This window comes from Sarcophilus harrisii, chromosome 3 (assembly GCF_902635505.1).
Source record: "Sarcophilus harrisii chromosome 3, mSarHar1.11, whole genome shotgun sequence".
NCBI classification, from domain to species: domain Eukaryota; kingdom Metazoa; phylum Chordata; class Mammalia; order Dasyuromorphia; family Dasyuridae; genus Sarcophilus; species Sarcophilus harrisii.
Genome location: NC_045428.1, coordinates 453526584 through 453553701, shown reverse-complemented (window position 1 = coordinate 453553701; position 27118 = coordinate 453526584). Strand labels below are relative to the sequence as shown.

At 42.3% G+C, this 27118-nt stretch overlaps 1 protein-coding gene across 1 annotated transcript; it reads right to left on the bottom strand.

Annotated features, from left to right (window-relative positions):
* ADAMTS8 (ADAM metallopeptidase with thrombospondin type 1 motif 8) lies at nt 1-27118 on the bottom strand. The gene is made up of 9 exons (XM_003775286.4): nt 25771-27118; nt 16165-16404; nt 11511-11643; nt 9428-9595; nt 8355-8656; nt 6520-6703; nt 2971-3143; nt 2685-2860; nt 1-1185 (listed from the first exon to the last, which is right to left on the bottom strand). The coding sequence occupies exons 1-9, from the start codon at nt 26542-26544 to the stop codon at nt 618-620; spliced, it is 2718 nt and encodes a 905-aa protein (XP_003775334.2). The 5' UTR covers nt 26545-27118; the 3' UTR covers nt 1-617.

Here is a 27118-nt window from a genome sequence, read left to right as displayed (position 1 = left end):
CCAGATTAAGCTCATTACATTAGTACAAGATCACACTTTAGTCCGACACACATTTGCATAAATACTTGAAAAGGATCTCTCTCCTTCAGGCGGATGCTTTGAGAACATCTGGCCACCTACTTTCCCTTATTACTTATAGTCTTTCAGCAATGGAGTTTAATACTGAGGACATCATTGTCATCTTTTAAGGCAGCTCAAGGGACATACTTAACATCCCTTTTTTTGAAAGAGCTTTTCTTTTCCTTTCCTTTCCACTATTTTCCCCCCTTTGAGGTAGATTATCTATTGGGGAAACCAAACAGATAGCACTTTGTTCTTCCTCCTTGAACATTTTTAGTCTGATTTAGTCCTTCGAAAACAGGTCGACACCAAGTCTAGACTTAGGTCAGTAAGTGCATTTTTGCCTTTAAACCTATACCCTCTATTGGAACCCAAGCAAGGTCCACTCAGCATCCTTATGATCTGTCCCCTTTTCCTCCTCCCCTTTTTCATTGTTGTTGTCCTGGGGGCTGTGGCAGCAGGAGGCCAGGGTGGGATGCATGTCCTGATTCATGTTGTCATCATAGGTGGCTGTCCTTGTCCATTCCCCAGTACCACGTCCATGATCGTGAGAACCATCACAGGGGACAGGGTTGGTTCCCACAGGGCTTGGTGTCCTCTGGCTTCAGGGCCTTGTTGCAGGTAGATGAGGCTTGGCCAGAAGGGTCCCTGCATTCCACTGTCCTCCTCTGCCAGCCAGACCCACAGGTGCTAGAGCATTCGGTCCAGTCCCCCAGGACCCACTGCACATTTAGCAGGGGCTGGATGATGTTGGTGCTGGTCTTCTCCTTTCCTTTCGGTTTGAAGTTGATATTCTTGGGAATAAAAAAAGTATATTTGACTTTTGGGGGAAAGACCTCACTGGAAACAGTCAGAAGCTGGACGGTTAAGGGCTCTGGCAGGGGTCTGAAGCTCTGGAGGCGTTCGAGGGTAGCAATAGAGCCGCTGTACTTGAGGATGGTCCCCTTCAGAAAGATGTCCTGTTCCATGGCTGAGATGGCCAGGTCTCCATTGAGCAGGTAGTGCCCGCTGGCAGTCTTCAAGGCCAGGTAGTTGCCGTCATTCCGAACTCCTCCGTGGCTTCGTTGTTTCACATCAATGTTGGTGGCCCCAGCGGGAATGGTGACTATGTCATTGTATCCATACCTACAGGAAGAGAGGGACACTTCAGGGCAATGGTCAGAGAATCCAGGCTATGATTGCAGCCCAGGAATTAGAATGTTTGTGACTGTGGGGAAAACTTTTTCTCTCAGACAAGGTTGGAGATGAGTGAAGAAAGCAAGGCATTTAGAAATGGCTCAAAAAGTCCTCAAGAAATCAACTCCAGAGGCAGACAGGAATGTTTGCCATTTAGTTTTAAAAGTTTTTTTGCTTAATTTGGCAATTATGTTCCAAATGATTGGGTTGAAATTTTAGATATGTCTATCTTTAGATTAGCCCAGAGAGCTGGAGAGCAAGCCCAAAAAGCTCTGAGAAGTATATTGGTGTTGCCAAACCTGTCACCTCTCAGTTTAAATGAGCTCTCAAATAAATTCAGTTCAGTGCACTGGTATTAAACTTTGTTTGGCCACCTCAGCACATAGAGCTCAAAACCCACATGGAAAAATCAGTTCCAGAGAATCATTCCAGAACCCTGCAAAGATGGAAATCTCATTCCACCTCTGGATCAATCTGCTACTAGAGTTGGAAAGTATCCACTTGGTTAATATTGTTCCAGGACAGGAACTAGTGAGATAAAACTTTCTTATGAGGAGGTCTGGTTAGCATGTGAGGAGGTAAGTGTTTCTTGGGTGCTTTGATAACCCTTTGAGAAAATGTGGGAAAAAATGTTGAAGTATAGAACTTGAGGTTGGGTGGATTAGGGTTGAACCTCTAATACATTTCTCCTCTTTTATTCCTGTGAGAAATAGAGGGAAAATGGAGAAAGGAGGATGAGAACTACTCCAATTCTCTTTCTGGCCTGGGGGGAGAGTGAGATGATACAGTGGAATTTAAAATCATCTCTTCTAATTTATAAGATCATAGAATTTAAAATCAACTCCAGGGAAAGCAAAAAAAAAATCCTTTGCTTCAGCTTTTTATTCCCTTTGGACTTAGAAATACAAGTAATCTCTTGAGCATAAGTTGTCTTAGGCATATTGTGTTCTTTCAGTATAGTAAAATGGGAGAACAGGATGGGATAGAGTGGGAACAAGTATAAATTTGCTAAGCAGGGCATCTTCAAATGATTCTCATAGATTCATTTATTGAGGACAGCAAAAGAAATGTTTGTGTGTCCTGATTTGTCCAACTCTGATTATCTTTTTTAAAAAAAATGATATTTTATTTCTTTCCCCAATTACATGTAAAGACAATTTTAAGCCTTTTTTAAAAAAAAAATATATATATAGTTGCCAAAGATGGGAACACCTTCTGAAAGAACACTTGGAAAAGCCCTCAACTTTCAAAGTCACTAAGTCATTAGGGACAATGTTCAGGGGCTCAGGCTGTTGCTGCTCTCTCCAACTTAGAAGTACAGAAAGAAAAGAAAAAGAAAATCTGAATCATTCCAAGGGAAATGTATTTCACAGGAAGTACTGTCCTGCTGTGAACTAATTTCCCCATCTGGCCACTGATCCTAGGTATAAGGGTTTAGGGAGACTCACTTGGAGTGGTTGAGAGAGCCCGAGATCTTCTTGCAGGAGGACCCATTGCCTCCACACACACCGCACTTATCCAGTTTCCTAGGGGAGTTCACCACGTGATCGCAGCCGGCCTTGACACACTGACCCTGGACACAGATGGATAGAGTCTCTGGTCCACACAGGGTTCCATCAATCACCTGTAGGGGGGAGAAGGGAGGAAAAGCAGAATTCACATTAAGTCCAAGGAAGGTCAATGTAGGGAGGTAAGATCACTTTCTTTCTGGATTCTGAGTCTGTGGATTCTTACTTTGGTTTCGAATACTTTGAACTCACTCCTTCCTCGAGCTCTGCAGAACAGCTTGCAGCGGTCCCTGGGAGACACGCCTGTATACTTGGGGACCCACTGAACAAGATTCCCATTACTGTCAGTGAAGTTGTAGGCATTATACTTCTCACATTGCTGCTCTCTGAAACTCTTTCCTAAAAAAGGCAAGAGGAAGGGGTTTGGATGGTGAAGACAATGTGGAATTCTAGGAACTTTTAGGGAGGACACAACACTTTGAGGCTATATGGACATTTGGGATCTGACAACTGAGATGTATACTTTGTGTAGGGGATAGAATCTCTTCCATCTCTATAATTCTATATTTCTATAAATTAGAAGAGAATACCTCACCACCCTCATCATACCCAGGACTCATTTGCAAGAGTACTCAATCCATTTTTATTTAGTGATAGCTTTGGGAAGAGCTTCCTTCCTAATTTACAGATGAATAAGTCAACATAAGGTTCAAATCCCACCTCTCATGACTTTTTATGACCTGTGTGATCTTGGATAAAGCAGCCTCAATTTCTACATCTATAAAATAGGGGAAGGGGCGTTGAACTAGTTGGATTCTAAAGGTCATTTTAATTCTAAATTTATGATGTTATAATCTTAAGGAATAGGAAACCATTTGATACAACTATAGAGCTTCTCCCAGAACAAAAGATAGCTCTAATTTCTGTCTTGTGTTCTCTACAGTCCCCTCTTGGTTTCCTATTCTATTATTATGGCTCTAATTGGCACCTTTATACCAATAATTCTTCAAACTCTATCAAACTCTTCTACAATTCCAGTATTTTCAACTATACTAAGACATCTCCATTTGGAATGTGTCCTGGACTTGGGATTTATTTCTATTTCTGGGGTTCTGAATAAATGATTTCTTTGGAATTCTTTTGTTGCTTCTATTAAATAAAGATTGAACTGGATGACTTCTAAGATTCTTTCTAGTTCTAACATTCTGTGATGCTGATACAATGGAAAGAAGACTGGCACCTTGATCAAAAGTTCAACTTCCACCTTCAACACTAACTTTGTGATCTTGGGCAAATAATTTATCTTCCCTGGACCTTAGTTCCTCGACTGTAAAATTAAGGAGTTGGATCAAGTGGGCCTCTTAAGTTCCTTCCCACTATAAATCAATGATCCTAGGATCTCTAATTCAAAAACTTCAAAAGTAACATGCTTCCCTTTCCAAAGTCCCCAGTTCTATTCACAGAACTACTATTTCTTCAGTCTCCAAGGCTGAAAATCTTGAGCTATCTTTGTCTTTTTTTCTCTCATTTATCCCTCTCATTCCATCTGTTGAGAAGCAGTAAGGCATAATGAATAGAGGATTGGCTTTTGAAGCAGGAATAACCAAGTGTAAATTGTGTCTCTGATACATGGACAAATGTCACTGTAGGCTAGTCATTATCAATCCCTCTGACAATCCTTTAAGACTATAAATTACTGATGACTTGATGGAAGAATTTTCAGCACAAGGAATTCTTCATGCAGATGAAATCATAGGGCTAGACCTCTTCCCTCCCCATCAAAAATAAAAAATGTCATCTAGCCCTATCACATATATTGAATTTGCCTCTTTTCCACTGCCCCCATCCTAAATACAGGCCCTCATCCCCATATCCCAGGTAATTTTAATAGTGTCCTAGCTGGTCCTTCCTATCTGTACTTCTCTCAATCCATCTTGTATTCGATTATATATGATTGTCTGACTAATCTTCCTAAAATACAGTCTTCATTATGTCATTCCTAGGTAGATAAGAACAATTCCTTATTGCTTGCCACCTCATTTCCAAAGCCCTTATAATAAAAACCCTTTCTAATATAGCTGTGAGACCCCAGACAACACTCCTCTGCCTGAGCTGATGTATTTTTTAAACGTATTCCATGTTCATTCTTATTGCCATGTCAACTCTCAGGCCAATCTCTCTCAGTTGGATACTTTTCCTCACCTTTACTTGTCAAAATGGTACCTATTTGTCTTGGATCATCTCAAGTCCAATGTGCAAAACACAATGGTGGGAGATAGGAGAGACAAAAAGATTAAACATTACATGGGGCTTGTCCTTATGAAACTCACAGTAAATGCTTGATAAATGTTTGCTGAATGATGGACTCAAAGTCTTGTATATCAGAGGAACTAACAAAAATTCCTCAGTCATGGAATGAAAAAACAAAAGACAGATGTGGGCAAATACTGCAAAATGATATGGAATAATTGTTTAATAGGGGTTCAAAACAAGTTCTATGTTGGGGGGGGATTTTTATGGACTGGAGCCATCATGGTAAAGATGGATTCCCTTTACAAAGAATCCCTTGTCTATTGGTGCTCACCCCGTGGTCTTCTTTCACTGAATACTAACTACTCTTAGAATCCTAATTCAACTATGCATATTATGTCTTAGTTCTCCTTCTGGAGAAAGTCAGGAAACATGTTCTTTATTTCTTCTCTATCCTTAAAATAAAAATGGCATAGTGCCAAGCACATAATATATGCTCAATAATACCTCGTGATTGAGATGGCAACAGATATATTCATTTGACCTCATCAGGCTACTTTCCACTTTATTTTTTTTTCTCTATAGAATTGGGCACATTCCACATATTAGGTCAGGCAAACCTGCACAATGCCAGGCTACTGGCCAGGGTTTCTAAGAGTAAAGATCACTGACAAACTCCCCTCCCACTTACAAAAATGCAAAGCAATGCAGCAGGCAGATGACTGATTGCCTCTGGGGACAGTCCTGTTTGTGCTCAGGTAAATCCTAAAGTTCTGTCTTTTCATGCCTGGAAATATTTTTAGGAAAACAAGAGGGAGTTGCATAGGATTGTGGGGAAAAGAACTGATTTTTTTCTTCCTCTCCTCTCTTCTTCCCTCTCCCCTATGCTGTTGTCCTTTAGTACTTTTGTCCCCTTCAAGTAAAACTTCTGTGATTTTTTTTTTAAGCAGGTTACCAAGGAGAAGATTGTGGCCAGGAGAGGTAGAATTGACATCTCTTTACTGGAAGACTCACTTAGGGCTATGGACCCCAGGGAAGATGGTCAACTATTCTCAGAAAGAATTTGAGTGAGAGTCAGACTCAGAAATCCTCCCTCTGCCCTGGATTGAATGTTGGCTGGTTAGACATTGAGGCTTTGGCTCTACATCCTCTTTGGAAAGTCCTTCCAAACATACAGAGGGGGGATTTGGCAGACACAAGACAGGTTACTATCCTAGCCACTCCAGAAGAACAGCTGGGGCGCGGAGTGACCTTGTTTGGACAGCTTTACAGTGCCCTGGGTACTCTCCCCCTCGCCCCTTTATTAGACTTTTTCAGGACAATGTCTGGTCCCTAAAAATTGATTTTCCTTGGTTCCCTGCAGCCTGTTTCCACGCTTGGTGCCTTGTCGTGTCCACTGGTGTCAGGACAGAGAATTCTCTCATCTCAGGTTCAGAACTCCAATGCTGGAGACCTGCCCCCATGGAACTCCTGGTGCATCAGCCGCGGCCCCTGCTATGAACATTCCCTGTAAGCAGCCAATTACCATCAGGTGGACATTCCTCAGTGTGGCAGGACTGATATTTGGCTCTCTGGCCCACGCAATATTGGCCTCCATTCCTTGGCTCAGGGTCATTGCACTCTCGGTAGGAGAACTGCACTCCTCCTCCACATGTTCGGGAACACTCTCCCCATGGTCCCCATGGGGCCCAGCCTCCATCCACGACGGACTGCAACACAGGAGACCCAGTGAGTCGGGTACAGTGGCTTGAATTCTCTGAACTAGGTCACTTAGCTAGTATGGGCAGGAAGTCTCCAAGCTACCAATCCCTAGTGGAAGTGCTAGTAGGTAATCATTGGAGGAATGGTATACTTACCAATGTTTGTGGTCAAGCCATTGATCCCTTAGACCAAACACTTGTGTGTATCTAGAAGGACTAGTTTTAATAGTGTAGCCTCTAGTTTATACATGGAAAGTCAAACAAATCTTTATTTGGCCAAGCCACTGGTCAGAATTTCCAGGGATTCTTTTAAGGTAGAGAGTTCAACCCTTACAAAATTGGGGAGGACAATGTCTCTGGGATTGGTGGGAGCAAAGGAAATAGATAAGTATCCAAAGTGGAGAGGAAAATTGTCTTAGGAAATTATTTGAAATGACTTGCCTGAATAGGCCTGTGAAGTGTGGAGCAAAAGACACTCTTTAGAGCTGTATCTTTCCTGATTTTCCTGGACTATTTCTATTATATTAGTGTCTAAGAAGCATGATGTAAAACTAATGAGGTGCTGAATGATGAAAGAAACCAGCCCAGTGAACTCCAAAAAGGGCTCAGAATGAAAAGGAATACAAATATCTGTATAGTGTTTTGAGGTTTACAGACTTTTATTATGGGATGGCCAAAAGCCTTTCTTCAATCTGAAGCTAGTTTAGATCTTTAGACTACCCTGTAATATCTCACTGAATCCTTTATAACAAGAGCTAAAATAGATGTAAGAGGCATTTGCATTCTCATTTAACAGATGAGGAAAATGAAGATCTAGGAGTTTTTCTGGCTTGCTCAAGGTCACATAGCTAGAAAGTGTCACATCATAGTTTCAAAGTCAAGTAAACTGGGTTTGATTCCAATGTTGTTATTTTTTTAATTCATAGCTGCCTCTCAAATATAATAAATCTCACCATCCTAAGGTGGAAGAAACTGTGCTAGGAACAAAGAAATTAAAAGCCAAGCATCAGCCCTGAAGTCAGGAGGACCTGAGTTCAAATTTGACTTCAGACACTCAACACTTCCTAGCTGTGTGACCCTGAGCAAGTTATTCAACCCCAATTGCATCAGAAAAAAAAGAAGAAAAAGAAATTAAAAGTCTCATTAGCAAGGGGAAAATGTAATCTTTAAGTGTGTATAGTACTGGGGGCCTCCTTTTTCAAATCCCTCAGAAAAGCTAGAAAGTTTTTTTGCCTCTTTACACAGGTCTATTCTCTTTCCTTTTTACTTCAATTATGTAACTTCCTTGATGATATAAAATAATAGCAGCTTAAGTGCAATCTGGCCTCAGTTCCTTACTAGCATGTGACCTTGGGCAATTCATTTAACCCTGTCTGCCTCAGTTTCCTTATCTGTAAAATAAGGTAGAAAAGGAAATAGCAAACCACTCCAATATCTTTGCCAAGAAACCCCAAAGAAGGTCATGAAATAACTGAACAAAAACAATCAGAGCGTATTCTTGGAGTTTTGGTTTTTCTTTTCTGAAGAGGGGGGATAAGAATTTTTGTACTCCTATCTCACCCTTTGTAAATCCTGAGATGCTTCATGGATGTGAACTATGATTTATTAGAAACACCTGTAGGCCTGCCTTCTTTTACCAATGAGCAGCCTCATTACTCACCTTAGACCTCTCTACTTCTTCTTCAGGCAGACAGCTACCATCCCAACATAGGTGGCCATGTCTACAGGGTGTTCCATCAGCCCAGGGCAAGCTGCCATTCTTGGTGTGGCAGAGGGGTTCGACAGTATCTGTGCGGCACCAGAGCTGGGCACAGATGTCCTGGGCCGAGGTATTGGGGCAGTGGCGGAAGCCTGGTCCAAAGATCTGCTGGCATTGCTGGTCTAACTTATAGAGGGCTTCCTGGCCCGGGAGGTTGGAAGGTAGGGGGATAGCTGCAGTTGGGGCATCTAATAGGCAGTGACCTGGTTAGAAGAGAAAGGAACAAGCCTTCAGTGATTCCCTATCACCTCTATGTCAAATGCAAATTCCTAACTACAAGCTTCTTGGCATCTGTACAAATAATGTACTCCATCTTTGTCCTAGGGTTTCATTAATGCTACTTGATTAGTCAACTGACTTTTTAATATCCCTGTGTGTGTGTGTGTGTATAAACCTGCTGGAGAAAAATAAGTCAGATACCACAAAGTCAAAAAAATATGATATTTGGATTATTAGGAAGTAGTGTCATTGCTTCCTTCTACTAGGGGAAAGAATCAAGGGTTATTTATGTCCTCATCCCTTTTTACCTGTTGGAACTCTTCACTCAATCACATAAACCTTTTCCTGTCTCCACGACTTTCCTTATTTTGTATTGCAATTGTTTCATTCATTACATGGCTATTGCCACAATTTGAACTTCTCTTAGCACTGGACATTTGTTCCTGTCCTCCAAACTCTGCTAAACACTCACCTCCTCCAGGAAGGTTTTCTGGACTAATTTCTCCCAGCTCTGTAACTGCTACATGAGCCATGGAGTTTGGATTTCTTGGAGATAAAGGTAACTTAGTAGTAGTAGTACCTCCAAGGAGGGATGGGGTGGGAAGCAAAATTTGATTCAGATCTCTAAGATCCCTTCCAATTCCAAAATTATATGATTTTTCTGACTCCAGGAAGATAGAAGACTTTCCCCGATGGGGCTGATTGTAAGTGTTGCTAGCTTAGAAGAAAAGAGACAAAGTCCAAGGGAGGCTTACCATGTCCTCCATCCAGGAACTCTGTGATGTATTTGGCACTACAGGGAGACCAGGGCAATGTCTTGTTCAGATGGACAAAGAGAGGAGCCATCAAGTGGTGTTTATCCATGGGCCCAAACAGTCGCTCACAGGTCTTGGAGTCATCATGAGGCATGCTAAGGACATGTCCTAGGGAAGAACACACACATCGCATTATTAACATGCCAGAACCCCAAACCCCATCCCTCGCCTGGCCCTGATCTGCACCCTCATCCCACCTGACCTTAGGATGCTCCCTCATCACCTGAGTGCAAACACTCCAAGGGACCTTAGGGTGCTCCCTCCCATCACCTGAGTGCAAACCCTTCAAGCTCAGTGGGAACTTTTTGTTTGTTGGTTGTCCCAAAGTTCTCACTATTTTAGACTGTGAGGTTTTTGAGGGCAGGGATTGTTTTGGGGGCTTCTTGGTGCCTTGAACATAGGAGGTATTTCATTAATGCTACTTGATTAGTTAACTGACTTTTAAATATCCCAGGTAGAAACTATCTCATGATCAAGTTCATCCCTTTCTTTTCCTATCTCTTATGACATTTTCTGGTACTACTGTAGCCTTAGAATGTTTTTCACTGGCCAGGTTGATATCAGATCTGAGATACTACCTACTTCAGGCTGTCTTCTGGGATTAATTAGAAGAAGAAGCATTGATTTCTCACTAGTCACTTCATTCTGTCTTTAAAATACATTTCTCTGTTTGTCACCCTGAAAAAAGACCTTATAGCTTTATGTGTATGTAATGTTTAAAATTTCACTTATTTGGTTATGTCTTGAATATAACTACTTATATACATGTTGTCTTTCTCTTTACAAGGTAAGCTCCTTGAGGGCAAGGATTGGTCTTTGCTTTTTATTTATAACCTTAGATCATGATGATTGATAATGATTGATGATGATTGATTGCCAAGAATCTATCTAGCTATGGACATGTTCATTTATATTTGTCCCTGTTAGTGTTTTGGTCTTAAGTGAATTTTTTTATACATATATACATACATACATACATATTCACACATGTACACACACGTATATTTTCTTAAAACTGTTTAAATATAATTGGTTGCCTTTGTGTTGTTCTCTCTTTTCCATTTTGTCCATTTCTTTGTGACCCCATTTGGGGTTTCCTTGGCAAAGATACTGGGGTGGTTGCCATTTCTTCCCCACTTATTTTATAGATAAGGAAACAGAGGCAAGCAGGATGAAGAGACTTGTCCAGCATCACACAGCTAGTAAGGGTCTGAGACCAGATTTGAGGTCAATGCTCTTTCCATTGTGCCCCAGCTGTCCCTCAGTTTCCTTTGTAATCCTATCTATGCATTTTGTTTTATGCATTTAAGAACATTCTTAAATGTCCAGAAAGGATCCAGAAGGGGTTCATAAAGTTTAACCAAGCTGCCAAAGGGATCCATGACACTAAAATTCTTTTAAGAATCTCTGTCTTAACAAGTTGATTTTAGAAAGGCCTGGAAAGATTTACATGAACTGATGTTGAGAGAATTCAAGCAGAACCAGGAATACATTGTACACAGTAACAGCAAGAATGTGTGATGATCAATTATGAAAGACTTGGTTCTTCTCAGTGGTTCAGTGATCCAAAGCAATCCCAATAGACTTTGGACAGAAAATGATCTGCATCCAGAAAAAGATCTATGGAGATTGAATGTAAATCAGCATATCCTATGTTCACTTCTTTTTTTTTCTCCTTTTTTCTCCCTCTCCTATGATTTTTCCTTTTTGTTCTGATTTTTCTCTCCTAACATGTTTCAAAAAGCAATGTGTATTAAAATAAATAAATTAATTTAAAAAAAAAGAATCTCTATCTTAGACTGACGCCCTCAAGTGATCTGTGTGCCTTCCCCACATACTCTTGATTCATACAAAAACCACCATAAAACCACATGCAAATATGTACTCTGAGTTCTCTGCTAATCATAGTCTGGTTATGGCTGATCAGAAGGCCTATGATTGCCCAAGTATCTGGGAAAGCAGACATAGACTAGGAAACCTCTCCTATTGTCCTAGTTGCCACTTCCCTAGGAGAAAAACTCACCTAATTCATGAGCCAGAGTGTAGGCAGCCTGGAGTCCTTCATCCTCGATCACAGAACAGCTTTTGTCAGGGGCACATATAGTTCCAATATCAGCCACGCCTAGGGTGTCACAGCTCTGTTGCCCACAGAAATCCTGCTTAGTGGAAAGACCACTTTGTAAGTAAGACAATCTTATAGAGGGGCAACCACAAGTCTGTCAGGCCCTTTCCCTCTCCTACTTAGGGCTTAACTAACCCAGAGAATACTTGTACAGTGGCCTATAAAGCAATTTGTATTTTCTAAACCATCCATCCTCATGGAAGTTGAAGAATATCAGTAACCTGTTATTCCTAGGTTTTCTGCCTCCTTGAATCCTATGATGAAACCTAATATTTAGATCTAGAAAAGACCTTAGAAATAATTTAGTTCAAGTCCCTCATTTTGTAAAATAAGAGATTAGGAAACTGAGGCTCAGAGAAATTAAGTAATTTTTCAGTTAATGAGCCAGGATTAGAACCTATTTTGTGGTGTTTTCCCAATTATAGTCAGACTCCTGTTATTTCCCTTTTAGGGATCCATAAGTTGTAAAGATGTGGAAGGATGATAGATTTCTGGATGATGTAAGAGATGACCCAGAGATTTTTATTTCTCCTCAAAGAAGCCCTAAGAGCCAGTATAAAGGTAATTCTTAATTATTTTTTTTTCTTAAAAGTGAAATCCTTGGTTTTCTTAATCACTGTAATTGCAATGACTACAAATGGATGTCAGTTCCTGTTTCACAGTGCCTCTGAATTGAAAAAGACGTCAGTGATAATCTAGTTTGATCTACACTTGAACAAATTCCTCTTTCCAATATACCCCACAAGTATTCAGTCAGTCTCTATTTGAAGACATTCAGTAAAGAAAAAAATGCTACCACCCATGATAACCTATTTTGCTTTTCATCAGAATTCATTGTTAGGAAATCTTCCTTTATATCAAATCTAAATCTGCCTCTTTGCAAGCTCCTTTCATCAGACTTGTGGGGTCTAATCATTCTTTCATGTGGCAGCTCTTCAAAAAATTGAAAACAATCATTAGTTTACTTGTCCTGGACACTGGTACTCTCTGAATAGTTCCTAAAACTGACATAGCTTTTGGATTTCCATATCACATGTTGCCTCATTAAGGTTATAGGTCACTGAAAGCTCTAAAAATCTTTTTTCCTCCATAGGAATGGCTGTTTTTGTTACATCTTTTCTAATTTTCCCCTGTGAAAATGACTTTTCAGCTCAAAATTTTAAATTTATTTCATGGCATCTAGGTAGTACAATGGATAGAGCACAAGTCCTGGAGTCAGGAGGACCCAAATTTAAATCCAATCTCAGACCCTTACTTAATTGTGTGACCCTAGGCAAGTCACTTAGCCCCAATTGCTTCCAAAAATATTTCTACTGAATTTCAACCTACATTTATGACTCAATGCTGTAGCTGGTTAAAAAATTTTATTTTGGATACTGAATGTCTCACCTGAAAATGCCATCCATGTATTTTTCTAAGTGATTGACAAAAACATTATATATTTGAAGTAATTGCTGTCTAGAGGAGGGGGGAAGGTGGAAAGGGAGGGAGAAAAATATGGAACACAAGGTTTTGCAAGGGTGAATGTTGAAAACTATCTTTGCATATATTTTGAAAAATAAAAAGCTATTATTTATTTTTAAAAATGAAAAAAAAAACCAACCCGTATTGTGTAACATAGGGCTAAATATAGATGCCTAAAAGTACTCAATTTGGAAAACTTTCAAGCTGGCATGAAACTATTAATGACTGCTTTTTTATCCATTCAGTTCAGGATCAACCCAACTATGCTATTAGAAGGATTCAATGTAAAGGACACTGGCTTTAGAGATAGAGGATCTGGGATCAAAATCTGGTTCCATGACTTATCTTTGTGACTTTGGCAAGCTATTTAATATCTTTGGGGCCTCAGTTTTCTCATCACCAAAACAGCCCCAAATCTTTAAACGTATTCTTATAGCCCACACTTCTTTATCCTTATTACAAGAATAGAAAGAGTCTTTGTCAAATATTTGTTAATATCTAAGTGATATCATCCATAATATTCCCTTGATCTATCAGTCCAATACATTGATAATTCTATTGAGTCTTGCTCTTATCCCCATGGGTACTCCCTCCAGCAGTAAACTTCACAACCTATCTTTTTATCCTATGTAACTCTAGTCCATGGCTTTCTGTATATCCTCCATAGGAGGGGCCATCAAAAACGCTAAAGGCCCTAGGAGGCCTTTCTATAATTTCTTGACATTACATGGGAACCATTGGAACTCACAGACTGTCCATCAGTCATCCTTTGCTCTTGCTCCATGACCAGCCCTTCTTTTCTTATGGCAAATTTTTTTGATGATAATTTTGGATTTGCACTTTTCATTGGTAATATATTGAAGTTCATTTATGCTCCCCATCTCTCTATATTGCCTTTTGGGACCCACTAACTTAATTCTTCAGAGACTAAGGTGTTCTGTGATTAACAATTTTAGAGTATCACGTGAATAATATTGGTTGGTAAAAAGATAAGCTGTTGTTTCAGGGAGAAGCATGGCATTATTAAAAAAAAAAAAAAGTATTATAGAATGTTTTAAATGCAACCCAACTCATTTCCTCCCTTCTCTTTAAATCTGCAGTGTTTGACAAGGACGTCCTTGTGGACCAGCACTATGGGTCTCCCTTTCAATCACATATCAGTTAGAAGAAGAGGCATTTTTCATTGACGTGCTTTTTCCTTTGTGGACAGTTAAGTTGAGCTTTTTGGAATGATTGTCTCATTTAGGAAGAATTGCAGTGTGCCAGCACCTGATGGAAGCAGCACAATGCCAGCCATCAATAAGAACATCTGAAGGGCCTCATGGTCCCCAGGAAATTTCTCTTTGATTTGGAGTCTGTTACAGACATCCTCTATGACAGTGACCAGTCATCCTGTCCTTGGGTGAGCATATATCTCCCCTGATCTGTTTGATATCATTAATCCAAGAACTGTTGAACCAAGTTATTTCAGTTGTTGCATTCCCATCGTTCCACAAATTATGTGTGATTTAATATGTTCTGCCCGAAATGACTAATGTAGTAAACCTATCCCAGAAAAAGGGAAATTAAGTCTCTTATGACCTATTTTTCCTTTCTTTTTGGGGGGAGGGGGCAGGGTGTATATGCCCAGGGTCACACAGCTAATAAATATCTGAAGCTGGATTTGAATTGGGCTGTTCTGACTCAAGGGCCAGGACTCTATCCATTCCACCATCTAACTGACCCCTCATGATTTGTTCTTGATGTAGCCATGATGGCTTTTTGTGATCACCATTACCTTTTCTAAATGTTCACTAACCATGCCTTTAATAATACTTCCTAAAATTCTCTCAGGAATTAAAGGCACGCTCATTGTCCTATATTCTATAGATTCTATTCTTTCTTTTCTTTTTCCTAAAAAAAATTAAGAAATTTGCTTTTATGCAATATATCTGACAGTGAGTGCCAGTAATTATATCTGCTCCTTCTTTCAGTGACAAAGGATATAGTTTGTTCAGGCTTGGCAATATAAACTTATCTAGGAAAGATATGTGATCTTTTATTATCTCATTCCTTATCTTGAGTGTCATCTCCTTATTAGCCATTTTTGCTTTGTCCTTTCTTGGGCTTATTTCTCCTATAGATTTAAAAGTTATTGGATTCTACCTATCCTTTCTCTGAAACCTCTGAGATCTGTTCTTTCCAAAGCATGAGTGACAGACAATTTTCTTCTCTTCTATCACAAATGCCCAAAAGGAATGATTATTTCCTCTTAAGATTCTCCCAATTTCCACTTCAGCAGCTAGATACTCTTTATGGTATGAATCATGTTCAGTTCTTTTTTGGTTTCTCTACTTTCTGAAAGGTGAAATTATCACTGAGGTAAGCCAAGAAATTTTTTAGCTATTTCGACTTTTTTTTGGCAGGATTGGTGTGGTATGAGGAAGTAGAGATAGAAAGAGATAGTGAAATAATGAGACAGAGAGAATGAGAAAGAATGAAACAGAGAGAGAATGAGACCAAGACAGTGAGAAGACAAGACAGAGAGGGAGAGAATAAGACAGCTTCAGCATAACTGAAATATTCTCACTTGAGATCTATTTTTCTTCTTCTTTTTTTTAAGTTGGAAATGTGGTTTTTCATCTGAATTCAGAGCACCTGTGGGCTAGAACATACCTCTATATTAAAAGTCACTTAATAACCTCATTTGCCTTCAGATGGAAATGCATTTAAATCACACTGGACACAACACCTCTCCTAATTTTATAAGATCATACAAGATCCTTTACCAATCTGTTCCTGTGTTTAACAACCAACTCTAATAAATATTCTTTCTTACAGGTAACTTAAACTCCCCAAATTGCTATTTATTCTTCTTTACATTAAGGACTTGAGTCCTTGAGCTCTGAATAAGAACTATTCTTTCTTTTCCAATTACCCTACTCTAAGATATCATCCTTGATTCTTCCCACTCATGAGACTTCTGGCCTTCAGACTGGACCAGAAGGGAGATATTTCTCTCATATGGGCAGATCTGGTGAGGCTCTCTTATATTTGCTTTCCTCCTGTTCTCCTTTGAACCCCAGGGCTTCTTGAAGCCAGGACCACAGACCTGTCTGGTGAGCAGAATGGCGGTATCATAGTGTTCAGGGTGGCGGTCACTGGTGGGATTAAAACGCTGTTGCCAGCTGCAGAAATTGCGCAGTGTGAGCCCCCCGTTGTCTGATACTTCTGGCCCCCACTTCTCATCTTCCAACACCAACACCTTGACCACGACGAGGTTGATGGAGTTCTTTAGGCTAGGGTGCTTGTAAATCCGAGCCGCCACTGACATCAGGGTCAGAATATGATTCTGCCAGGAGGAAAGGACACCAGGAGAAATAAAAGGTTAAATGCCATAAGAAGGAATCAAGAATGCTAAGTCTGCAAAAGGCTTTACCTATATTACCTCAGTTGATTGTCAGACACTCCCATGACATAATGGGGAAAATGAGGCAGAGAGATGTGATATGAATCTACCAAGGTCACACAATTAATTAATGTCTGAGGCAGATTTTGGATTTAGGTCTTCCCGACTCCCAAGTCCATTGCTCTATCCACTGGGCAATACTGCCTTTCAACTAATTTCATTGGTTAAAAATAAAAGTTAAAAATAAATTTTGATTGTTCTTTTACCAGTGCATTTCTTCTTTCACTCTCCCCTAACCAGAGAGTTGTCCCTTATGACAAAGAGCAGGAAAAAAAGGCAAATCAACAAAACTAATCTACACGTCCAAGTCTGACTTGATTTGTAGTATTTTTTGCTATGTTAGCTCACAAGAGGAATCTTATCTGATTTCTTTTTTTTTTTGGAGCTAAGCTTGTCAGTTCTTGTAACTCTTCCATAATGTGGGTATTTTCTTAGAAAAAAGCAACTGATCTAATCTAGATAAATAGGGGCTTCTCCATTCCCCAGAAGAAATTTGCCTGATGGTCAGTGGAGTAGCCTGTCCTTTACAGGGAGGAGGGAGCAGCACTGACAGTGACCACTGCCTGCCTCGTAGCCTGCCATTATCTGCTTCTGTGTGGGCAGCTTTGAGGATCTGCTTAGGTCTTAGAAATGAGTCTGGTGAGAATGAGGCAGCTCCAGATCACACCTGCTTTCAGCTCCTCCCAGGGAAGGCTGAAGGCACAGAGATCATGGTTTGGCCACCGTCCTGTTCTCAAATTGCCAATTGCTTCCATGCTAGATTCCAGGGGTTTGAAAACAAGCCAGCCTTCCTAGTATCTTTTCCATTCTCAGGGTCTTTTTCAAGCCGGCCCTCTTGGACCAGATAGAGAAAGGAAGGGCAAAGTGATAGTCCAGAGCTGATCGGGGAACCAGGACCTGGCTCTCTGTCCTCCAGCCTGGTCAGCATCCTGCACCCTTGGGCTCACAAAATTCTATCTCCCTTCTCCTCTGTGGTCAGGAAGGTGGGAGGGTGGCTAGGACAGCAGAGGAAAATCCGGAAAGGGACATTCCACCGGCTAAAGCCATGTGTGGGAGTTCCAGACGAATCCCATTATTTGTGAATGGGATTTGTCCGAGCACCTCTTGGGCCACAGCCAGGTATTTGGATAGCCCCACAGACGTGGGGTTGGGAGGTTACTTAGCATGTCAAGCACTCCAGCAATGTTTAGGCTGATGTAAACATCTTATCAGCAAATGCTAGAACTTGGCACTGGCTCTTGGAGTCAGATTCATGAGAAAAAAGGCATTTATTATGCAACCCTAGGCCAAAGGCCCAGGGCAGTAGCTAGCAAAGATTCATTCCTTACTGGGTTGCTTTTTAGAGGGTGTTCTGGAGAAGGGAGGCAGAGGGTCTGACACAGAAAGAACAGCCCTTTGGGCTTTCTTTACACTTTTATGAATCTGATTATTTTCAAATGACTGCCCTTTGTTGGATCTCAGTTTCCAAAATCCTGATTCAAATGTGGCCTTCAACACTTATTGTATGACTACACAAATTACCTATTCTCTTTTTATCTCAGTTTCCCCATCTGTAAAATGGGAATAATAATAGAACCCCAGGATCTTGAGAATGATCAAATGATATCATAATTGTGAAGTGCTTAGTGTAGTACCTGGTATATATAGTAAGCACCATAAAGACTTAGCTATTATTAATACCTCTATAAAGTAGCTAGGATGACTTTTTTTCCTAGGAGTTGTAAGGATGAAGGAAATAGCAGATGTGAATTGTTTAGTGCCAGTCACAGTGGTTGAGCACATGGTATTAAAGGCTTTAAGACATAAGAATAGTCTCTGCTTTCTCCCGAACACAAACAACTGGAAGTTAAGCACCGGAAAATATTTGTTGACCAGTTGTTTGTCATGTCTGACTCTTCATGACCCCATTTGGGATCTTCTTGACGAAGACAATTGAAATGGTTTTATAGATGAGGGAACTGAGACAAACAGAGTGACTTTTCTAGAGCCACACAGCTAGGAAATATCTCAGGTCAGATTTAAATGCAGGAAGATCAGGCTTCCTGACTCTAGCTAGGCTTGGCACTCTATCCACTGTGCTCCCTAGATGTCCTGAAGAAAATTTAGATGACTTTCATCAGAGGACAGAACAGGAGGGAATAGTATTTAATTCCAATAGGAAGGACTGAAGACAGACTCTGGGAAGAACTTTCCATCAATAAAAGCCTTAAGATATTTGAACCCAAAGGAAACCTTTAGGGTTGTAAGTTTACCTTAAGGGGGGAGACTGGATTACAAAATAAAAACTCACATTTATATAGCAATTTACAAAGTATTTCCTCACACCAAAACTATGAGGTAAGCAGTATAAAGTTTTTTTCTTTTTTTCTCTAAGACCCGTGATTTCATCAGTATGGGAGCTACTGGTGAGGAAACTCCCTCTACTGGGGCATATCTACAACTGTTTCTCAATTCATTCTTAGGACATCCACTATATTGAACCCAAGACTGACTCCAAGAGCAGCCTTCTATATACTATCAGTGTAAGCTTGATCATTCTCATTTTCCTGTAAGAAAACTGAATCTCAGAAAGCTTCACTTGCTCATAGTCATAAAACCATCTAGGATCAGAGCTGGAACTTGAAGGCAAGTCTTCAGACTCTGAGTAAGAGATGCTTTCCACTATAATATGCTGCCTCAAGATCTCTGCTACTTCTCACAATTTCTAGAGATTATTTGTCCACATCTATTCAAATGCAAAGTCTGAGGTTTAATTCTCTTTGCTGAACCTCCCTCCCCTTCCCCTTATTTGTCACCTTACCATCCAGGGCCACCTCCAGTCTTCCTGTATTTGTATTGGATCTCTGGACCCAGATGGGTCTGGAGGGAGAAGACAGGTGACCTTGCACGGCCCTCCCTCACTGAAATCCAAGTCCTCCCTAATGTCATGGTTCTCTTTGAGAATAAAGAACAAACAACTACAGCCTTAGCTCTTTCTTAACTTTGAGGGTACTTAAGCCATCCTCAGGGAGACAGGATTTTGAGGGGAAGAATTAAGAAAGCACAGAACTGGCGTAGCTTAGATGGCAGCAACCGAGGCACCCAGGGGCAAGGCAACCTAACCTCTAATTCTTGTTCTGATACCGTGCTCAGCTTAGAAAGCCAACCTCGGAAGGTAAGCTCAGCAACTGGCCAAGGAAAAGGTCAGGCTCGTTGGCTCTACCATCTGGTGTCTATTTATACTCACCCTGCTTACAGAATAAGTATGTGCTGCTGAGGAACAGACAAGATTCTGCTTCCTGAGGGTCCACAGGAGGAGGAAAGGAAGAGATGAAGGGGAGTCGGGGTGGGATGCAGCACCAATGGCTACGTCAGCTCTAGGAATCCACCTCTGTGTCTGGGCCCTCTCTTGGGCCTCCTTAATGGTAGATTCTCAGATTGGGAAAAGACTTCAGAGGCCATGATCCAAACTCCCTTCTAGACAGCAATCTTGACAAGTGGTCCTTCTGTATCCCTTCACCAAGAGAAAGACCAAATCTCCTGCTACTACACCACTTGGCAGTGCCTAGTTGTCACAGGTACCTCTGACTGCCTGAATCAGAAGATTTTAGTCTCCTGAAACACTTTCAGATGGTTCGGCATCTCATTAGATCTGCTCTATTTGGTGTCCCCAGCCTCTGGGAATGACCTTAACTCTCTATCAGACCATCTTGGACATAACCTATCCTTTCATTCCTTTAGTCACCAAAAAGAAAATCTAATGGAGGCCAAGTAACAACCAAAAACAAATGGTAGCATTCCTTGATACCTTGCTGCTTTCAGGGACCTAAGGCAGGTCACAAAGAAAAATTGCTATTTTTTTTTTTTTTTTTTTGCTTCAGCTCCAGATATTTTCTTTTCCTGAAGCTAATCTCCTTGTACCTGAAATAATCCTGAAGGGAGAGGGTGGCAAGAGGCCTGGAAAAAAGAACAGAGCGATGAAAAGAGAAAAAGCAGAAAGAGCCACTCTTATCCTTCCTTCCTCATGAATTCAAAGGTTTTCAAACCTTTGTGATATCCTTAGAACAAAGGAAAACTACCTCCCTAAAGCAAGTTATTTTAATAACAATAATAGCTAACATTCATATAGTGCTTTAAGGTTTGCAAAGCACTATACATGTCATTTCATCTGAGATAGGTGCTTTTATTATCCTCATTTGACAACTGGGGAAACAGACAGAAATCATTAAAAAAAAAAAAAAAAAAAACTTGCCCAGAGTCACACAGTGTCTGAGGCAAGAAGTAGATTGAACACTAGAGGATAACTATCAAATGTATTGCCTTCTCCCTTTTATATCACTCATCTGTGGTAGGAAAAAATATGAGTTATTGCATAAACCGTGGCACATATCCACTCCTTTTTGGTGAAAATCCTACCTGAACCATCTGAGATAGCAAAATTTTAAAAAATAATAGCTAATCATCAATGGACTTGTGTTTTTAAAATAGACTTATTTCACTGATGAACTGTCCCATCAATACCTCTGCTGAGCAATAAGACCTGTCAGAAATCAAAAGCTGTTTCAACAATGAAGAGAAAAGAATATTAAGTTTGGAGTCCAGAAGCAGATCTGATACCCATGACTCCATAGCTAGTTAATCATTTAAGTTCTCAGCCTCAGTTTTCTTAGCTGTAAAATGAGGACCACAATGCTTACACTGTCTCAGATTGGCTTGAGGAAAAGCATTCTATAAATGTAGTCATATCTCTACATTTAAGATGGTGTTGCTCTTCATAGGCAACTATTTCTAGACAAGAGATCATTTGATTTCCTTCTTGTTATGGGTTCCTATTGTTCAGAAATTTTTCCTATTGTAATTTAAGACCATTTTCTATGGAACTGGTTTTCTTCAACTGAAAGAAACTTTTGCTTGATTTTCACTTTTTTTTTTTAAAGCTATGTGAATTTAGGAAAGTTATTTCACCAGTAGAAGCCTCATTTTTTTTTTTTTTAATCTGTAAAATAGGTATGGTATTTGTACTACCTACCTTACAAGCCTGATGTAAGGAAGGAGTCTTGTAAACTCTAAAGTATGAAAATGAAAGTTATTATTATAATTGGGAGAGCAATGGTGGTCTTGTTTGGGGTTGGGTATGGGGTAGAGGTAAAGAGAGCAGACTAGGCATTAAGATACTTGACTGTTGCTTTGAATAACTTTATTTGACTGTACAGGACAGGGTGTTGAACTCTTTTTTAAACCGCTATTCTATCTTTTCCTAGGTTAATTTAGATTGAAATAAGAGAGTCGGGGATATTTGCCTCAGATCTTGTGGGGTAGCCCTTTGGCACTTTTCCCTCCTAGAAGATAAGAAGGATGAAGAAGGGAGGCATTAGTGACCTGCCCCTAGAAATAGCCTTTTGGTGGTTAGACATCAAGAGATTAGCTCAGTCTGTTTTGGAGAATTTTTCCAACCCCATGCCTGAGGGCTCCCAAAGGACAGGAAAATTCAGAAAACCAGCTTTACTGAAGATACAGTGACAAGCTGGCCTCTCATCTAGGGGTTCCCATGCTGAAAGACTTGGGGGGCACCAATCAACCTACCACCCAGTTCTTTCTTGCTTCAGTTTCATCTGGGGTTACAATTAGTAGGAGCCGGATGTAGCCAGAGTTAATTGAATCTTCTGAGGTGGTCCCCTCCCTTTCAGAAAGCCCCTTTGTTAGAGCCCCTTAACTCTGAAATCAGATAAGGAGGTGGGAGGCAGGGGGCCCCTTTTGTCAAAGGATTAAGTGAATTCAATTGCATGGGTTCTGGAAAACTTCATAGGCGCCTGACAGTGAGACCTGCTCAGGGCAAGTTTAATTCCTCCCTCCCTCATCCTTGAGAGTAGCTGCTTTTCAGGATAGCAGTGGCTTATATGAGCTTCCCATGAGGGTAAAAGTCCAGACATAGGCTTTTTTTGGATAGTTAACTTTAATTGTCTGTTCCCATAAGAGAGGAGACCATGTTTAGATAGAGAGCCAACACAACCTGTACTCCTCCTCCCACTCCACCTTTTTTTACATATAGAGATGCCCACTTCCCTTAGGCAGGATTGCTCAAAGAAGTAAAATGAGAAATTGGAATAAGATGGAAGATTAAACTTAAGAACTCAAAGCCCTGTGTTTTCTATGCTCTACTACTCAACTTCTCATTAATGGAAAAAGTCTTTGGGAAAGTGCTTGAAGAGATATATTATACTATTATATTTTTTAAAGTGTTGATAAGGGATAGGGAGTGTTCTGGCCTGAAAAGTGACCCTGTGACCAAAGTTACATGGCACTCTGAATCTGGCCTCTTATTTGTCCTTCTCTCCTAGCTGTATTTTCATTTATTCTTCCAGGAGTGCCCTGGGAGGAGTGGAGAGGAGGGAAAAGGCACTGAGCAGAACACAGCTCATCTGTTGTGTTCTGCACATTATCAGCTTGGTTCTGTAGCATCTCCACAGCCAGGGAGGACGTCAGACGAAAGAGGCCAGTGGGCGGTCATGGGAACAGCTGTGCCTCAGTCCTTGCTCTCTCCTCCCACCTCCAGCTTTATCAAAGTGGTGACAGTAGAGGAGGAGATACTCTGTGATAAAATGAGATCAAGGTGGAGACAGAAGGGCTAGTGGAGCTGAGAAGTTTCTTCCTTTTAGGATTAACTTCAGAAGCAGTCCCAGATATGGGCAGACTAACCCAAAGAGAGGAGAAAAGCTTTCCCATGTGGCAATAATGCTTTTTCTGTTAAGTTTCCCCATGCCACAGGGTATAAGTACCCAGATGAGCATGTCCAGAAGAGCCCATGCATAATGTGGTGGAAAGAGAGAGAGATAGTGAAAAATGTGTGTATGTATACACGTGCTCAGTGAGACTCTAATGCTTTAGGTCATCCAGGCCACGATCACTAAAAGCTGAAATGCTATTGGCAAGCATAGTAAGAGACAGCTAACATGCCAGACACTATGGCCTTCCTTTGACTTTTTGCAGCGGACTTGAAGATAAGGTATCGAAGGACATTAATATGAGCGTTGGGAGAGGAAGCTATGGGAAAGGAACTAAGTTTCACCTCTTCTTTACCCAAACTTCCATCCATTTTAGTGCTAAAATGAATTTTCTTCAGCTTAGAAAACAGAAGGGCTAACTCAGCTCAATCTTCTTGTTTGAAAGTATTTGCAACTTATAGGCTAGAAGCCAAAGTTTGTCTCTCTGGCTAGCTGTAATGCCCAGTGATGACAAGTATTTGTTAAAAACAGGACTTAGTACCTTCAATTTGGCTATAGAGATCCCTAGATTAGATCTGATCTGCTTTTCCTGTTTTTTCCCTTTCCTTTTTTTCACAGGGATTCATCAACTCCCCTACTCCCTCCCCCCTTTCTCTTTATCATTACCATTTTGATATATATGCCAGAAACCAGCCTTGGGGATGGGTGGAGAAAAATGTGCTTAATGTAAATCTATTATGTTCTTTTACTGGTAGGGCTCTCTGGGCAGAAGTATCTAAAATGAAGGAGGGAAAGCAGCAATCCCCTTAAGCATATTTCTGGTATCTAGTCTCTGGAGCCTTCTTTCGTGGGAATTAGAGGAAGAAGGTAGGTTGACTGAGCAAGCTGGCACCTGCCTCTGATTCCATGACCAATGTGGAAAATGTAAGCAACATAGACCCAAACCCAACCCATATGGATAGATTGTCTGGGTGAGGTAGAGCTGCCTCTCTGTGCTCTAGGAGAAACCGGTACCAAGGGAGATAGCAGGTTTGAGTGGCTGAAGCTTAGCCAGGATTTTTGTGGTAATCAGAAGTATCAGGTAGAACTCTTATCCCCTAATACTCCATATGACAATCAGGCTTGAATGAATTTCTTAATGACAAGAGGGAGTGGGAAGGTGGGGTGAGGAAGTGGAAGGTAAGTCTGTTTCCTTTCCCATGGCTGCTTTCCTTTAGGCTGTCATTAGTACTGTCTCTTAGCCCACTCTGAAGGGCACAGAATAAGGTTCCTGGGAGTCTGCATTAATTGGCAGCCAGTGGATGCTCTTCCTTTGGAACTGATTTCTCCAAGCTTAGTGTTCCAAGGGAACTAGATCCAAAAGGCAGATCAGTTTCTCCCTTTCTGGCACAGATCCTGGTTCTATTTTTCCCTGGGAGCAGGGAGAGGATAGCTCCCTCCTGTTTCTGGCACCCTTTCTACCAGCTGGGGTTCTCCAAACCTTGGGGAGGTGGTGAATCTTGGGGAGAACAGATCCATCCCCCTTTGTCCATTCTGACTACAAGTGGTTTGGGTACAATTTACTCCTAGGACTACTCTCTGTATCCCACTTGAAGGTGGTTGTGTCTATGATCTGAGATCAGCAACAACACATAAAGTACAAGTTTTAGAAAGGTGGGCTCATACCACATATATACATTCAATGACGCTCCCCCACTGCCCCCACCATCCAAAGGGTTAACACTCTACTACTCTTTTTTTTCTCCCTTTTTCACTAAAGCTCTAGTTTCCAGAGTGGAGTTTCCCACTCTGCCAGGCACACAGTCCCCAGGCAGAAGTCCCATTCTCCTCCCATTTCATGTTGGTTGTGGGCACAACCCAGTTTTGCTGGGGCTATGATCCATATTGGCAAATATGTTCCCTAACACCCCTCTACCCCCATCAAATTCAGCTGAGCAGATAAAGGATCTGGGTCACCTACTCTCTTTCCCCCCATTTCCCCTCCTCTGTGCTCTTTTCCTTAATACATTTTGAGTCCTAAAGTTGAGAAGCTATAGTTGTTTAACCCCCTTCCTCCCCCCTTCCCCCCATCTTCATTCTCTTGGGTTCCTTTAATTTATTTGGGATAATTTAGGAAGTCGGGATGCCCTTCCAAGATGTTCCCGGATAACCTGCACGGGGAGGAGATATTAAAAGGAGCCTAGGAGGGGGAATTCACCCACACATGCAACTTTGCCAGGTGCTTCCAGGATTTCAGAATGAGTGCTATGAGGAACTAGAAAAGCTATTTTTCCAGGAACTTTGTAAGTAAAACCGATGATGAAGTCAATGAAGAAGTATAGTCCGGGTGGGAGAGTAAAGGCAGAAAGGGTTAGCACTTTCTCAAGTAAAGGAGAGATGGAGAGAAGTGTCTAAAAGATTAAACACAAATGAAGGGGTAGTGAGAGACAAGTAGCAAGTTCTTCCTGAGGGAAGACTGGAAGGAGGTGAAGTTGTTTGGGGATGCGGGCTGAAGCAGTGAGGGAAGGCTTTTCGAGCTTCTCGTTAAGCTCGGAAAGCGCGCTCCTACCTTCAGGTCCGACCCATAGAAACGGGCCATGGAGGCATCGGCCACCAGCAGCGTCTCCACGTATCGAGCCTCGGACACAAAGCGTTTGGTCCTGCTGGTGGCCCCCAGGGGCGGCGGGGACTCGCTGGCTCCTTCCGCTTCTTCTTCTTCTTCTTCTTCCTCCTCTTCCTCTTCCTCCTGGGGGTCTCCCTCCTGTGTCACTATGTCGGGCTCCAGCTGTAAAGAGCCTCCATCGGGGGAGTCCGGCCCCAGGAGGCTGGCACGCTCCTCCCGCCCCCTGCGCAGCAGTCGGTGTGGCTGGGTCAGGGGGTCCCCCGCGCCCCTCGGGCCAGCGGGCTGCACCGTGAACTCTTCGCCGTCCAGCAGGAAGGAGCCACTCAGCCCTCCGCACAGACTGACGGCCACCAGCGACTCGGGCTGCCCATTGACTGTGCCCGAGTAAAAGCAGCTCCGCAGCCCTTCCCCATCTCGGACCGTGCCCCCCGCCCCGCCTAGGTGCTCGATCTTGAACTCGGGGGCCAAGAAGCTGGCGTCGGGAGCCAAGCGCAGCAGGAAAGCCTTCCCGAAGGCAAACAGGTGGAGAGCGATCTCCCCCTCGCTGCCCAGCAACCTCGTGGGCACCACCAGCTCGTGGGCCTCCTCCCCCGGACTGGGCAGGGCCAGGGCGCTGGAGAACAGCAGCGGCAGCAGCAGCAGCAGCGGCGGCGGCGGCGGGGACCAAGGCCAGGGGGAGGCGGCGGGGCCCCGGGGCAGGGCTGGGAAGGGTGAGGGCATGGGTGACTTCGGAGTGCGACTGGCACAGGGAGAGAGAAGCCCGGCCAGGGCAGTGGGGCAGGTGCTGGGAGCCGCTACAGGGCGGACCTGAAAGATCTGTCACCTCGGAAGAACCCCACTCAACCCGGTGAAATCAGATTAAGGGGCAGCTGGGGGGGACAGCGAGGGGAGGCAGGCAGCCCAGGGCCGGGACTCTGAGAACAATGCGAGAGGCAAAGCCGAAGGGCAAAGGGAGGGAGAAAGACTCTGGGCTCCGGGCTCCCTCCGGCGGCTCAGTGGCTCAGCCCGCTTCCCTCTTTGCGGAGATCCTGCCTCTCCGAGCAGCAGCGAGCTGGGGAGCCGGCTGAGCGGGAGCTGCTGCCTCTGTGGGCCAGGCGTGGGATCCGTCCTCCTCCCCTTCCCCCGGACTCTGCCTTGCTTGCTGAGCCTCCGCCTCCCTACCCTGGGAAGCACCCGAGTGGGCTGCCGAGCCCTCCGTATTTATACTTCCTTCCCGGCTTTGACATAAGAGGTTTATTTTTGATCTCTCACTATTCCAGTTTCCCCTCCCCTGGGATCCTAGAGAGAAGCTGAA